The following is a 1,402-nucleotide window of genomic DNA, read 5'->3' on the forward strand; positions in this document are numbered from 1 at the left end:
TTCAATCATACTGGCTCACCACTTGAATTTCTTCTTAGCAACATTTCTGATGAGTCAGCTCTTCAGATTCCATTGTATGTGCTGTTTTGGCACATCTATATCCTTACCATGTTGGGCAACTGGACCGTCATTCTAATGATATACCTTCATCCGGCTCTCCATACTCCAATGTACTTTTTTTTAGGTAACCTGGGAGTTTTAGATGCAATTTATATTTCCACAACGATGCCTAAAATGTTGTCCAATTATTTTAAAAAAAGAAAAAACATTTCATACATTGGATGTGTGACACAACTGTATCTGTATCTAGTTATGGCAGCCACTGAGTCTACCTTGCTTTCTACCATGGCTTTTGACCGATATCTGGCCATTTGCCACCCCTTACGGTATCATGCCATCATGAACAAGAAGGTATGCTTACAATTTGCAACAGCTTCATGGATTATAGGAATATTTTATTCTCTAATCCACACTGCAAACACATTTAGGTTAAATTTTTGCAAATCCATCCAAATTGACCACTTTTTTTGTGACATTCCTCCACTCCTCAAGATTTCTTGCTCCAGTATAATCATTAATGAAATTATTGTGTATGTAGTTGGTGGATTGTTGGTCTTAATATGTTTCCCATTAATTATCATTTCCTATATCTTTATTGTTAAAACAGTCTTTAAGATCTCTAGTGCTAAAGCCCGCACCAAAACATGCTCTACGTGTACCTCTCACTTCTTATCAATCAGTTTGTTTTATGTTAGTGGAAGTTTTGCATATTTTCATCCAACATCTCCCAACTCATTTAGCCAATACAAGATCAATGCATTGTTTTATACTATCCTACCCCCATTACTAAATCCACTCATTTATAGTTTGAGGAATAAAGAACTTGAAAAGGTTTTTAAAAAAGTAATTAACAAATAAGAAACTGTAGATATAAAAATATACCATTACGAATCACGATCATGAAAAATTGCAGTCTTTTTTTTTGCTTAAAAGGGTTGCCCGCTTTCAGAAAATGTTGGTCCCTGGGCAAAGTTTATTGTACAAAACAAAACCATGCTTTACTGGATCATCATTGAGTGTTGGTTTATCCTTAAATGAGTTGTCCCCTTTCATATCTTGGTCCTCTATGCAGTTTGTTAAAATAAACAACCCTTTACTCCCCACTAGTGAGTCCCAATGTCTTTTATTGGCCACAGTGCCACAGCGTGGCAACAGCATGGCAGCAAATCAGTGAGCTCAGTGACTGTATGCGCAGATACAATGTCCGCTCAGAGCTGCTGAGCGCAGTGATTAGCTGTTGCGCTGTTCATGTTAAGTCAGCACTGCAGCCCATGATAGACACCAGGAGCAGTGGGGGAGACTCACCAGTGGTCTCAACAATGCTAAGTAAAGTGTAGTTTGT

The 1,402-nt window shown here is 37.7% G+C and overlaps 1 protein-coding gene across 1 annotated transcript; it reads left to right on the top strand.

The window, feature by feature from the left end:
- The first annotated feature begins 345 nt into the window (after positions 1-345).
- LOC141257549 (olfactory receptor 5B12-like) lies at positions 346-918 on the top strand. Its single transcript, XM_073672232.1, has one exon. It carries the CDS (start codon positions 346-348, stop codon positions 916-918), a length of 573 nt encoding a protein of 190 aa, XP_073528333.1.
- Positions 919-1,402: the final 484 nt, after the last annotated feature.

This window comes from Phyllobates terribilis, unplaced genomic scaffold, assembly GCF_046119375.1.
Source record: "Phyllobates terribilis strain yellow unplaced genomic scaffold, ASM4611937v1 Scaffold_1__5_contigs__length_1240528914, whole genome shotgun sequence".
NCBI lineage: Eukaryota > Metazoa > Chordata > Amphibia > Anura > Dendrobatidae > Phyllobates > Phyllobates terribilis.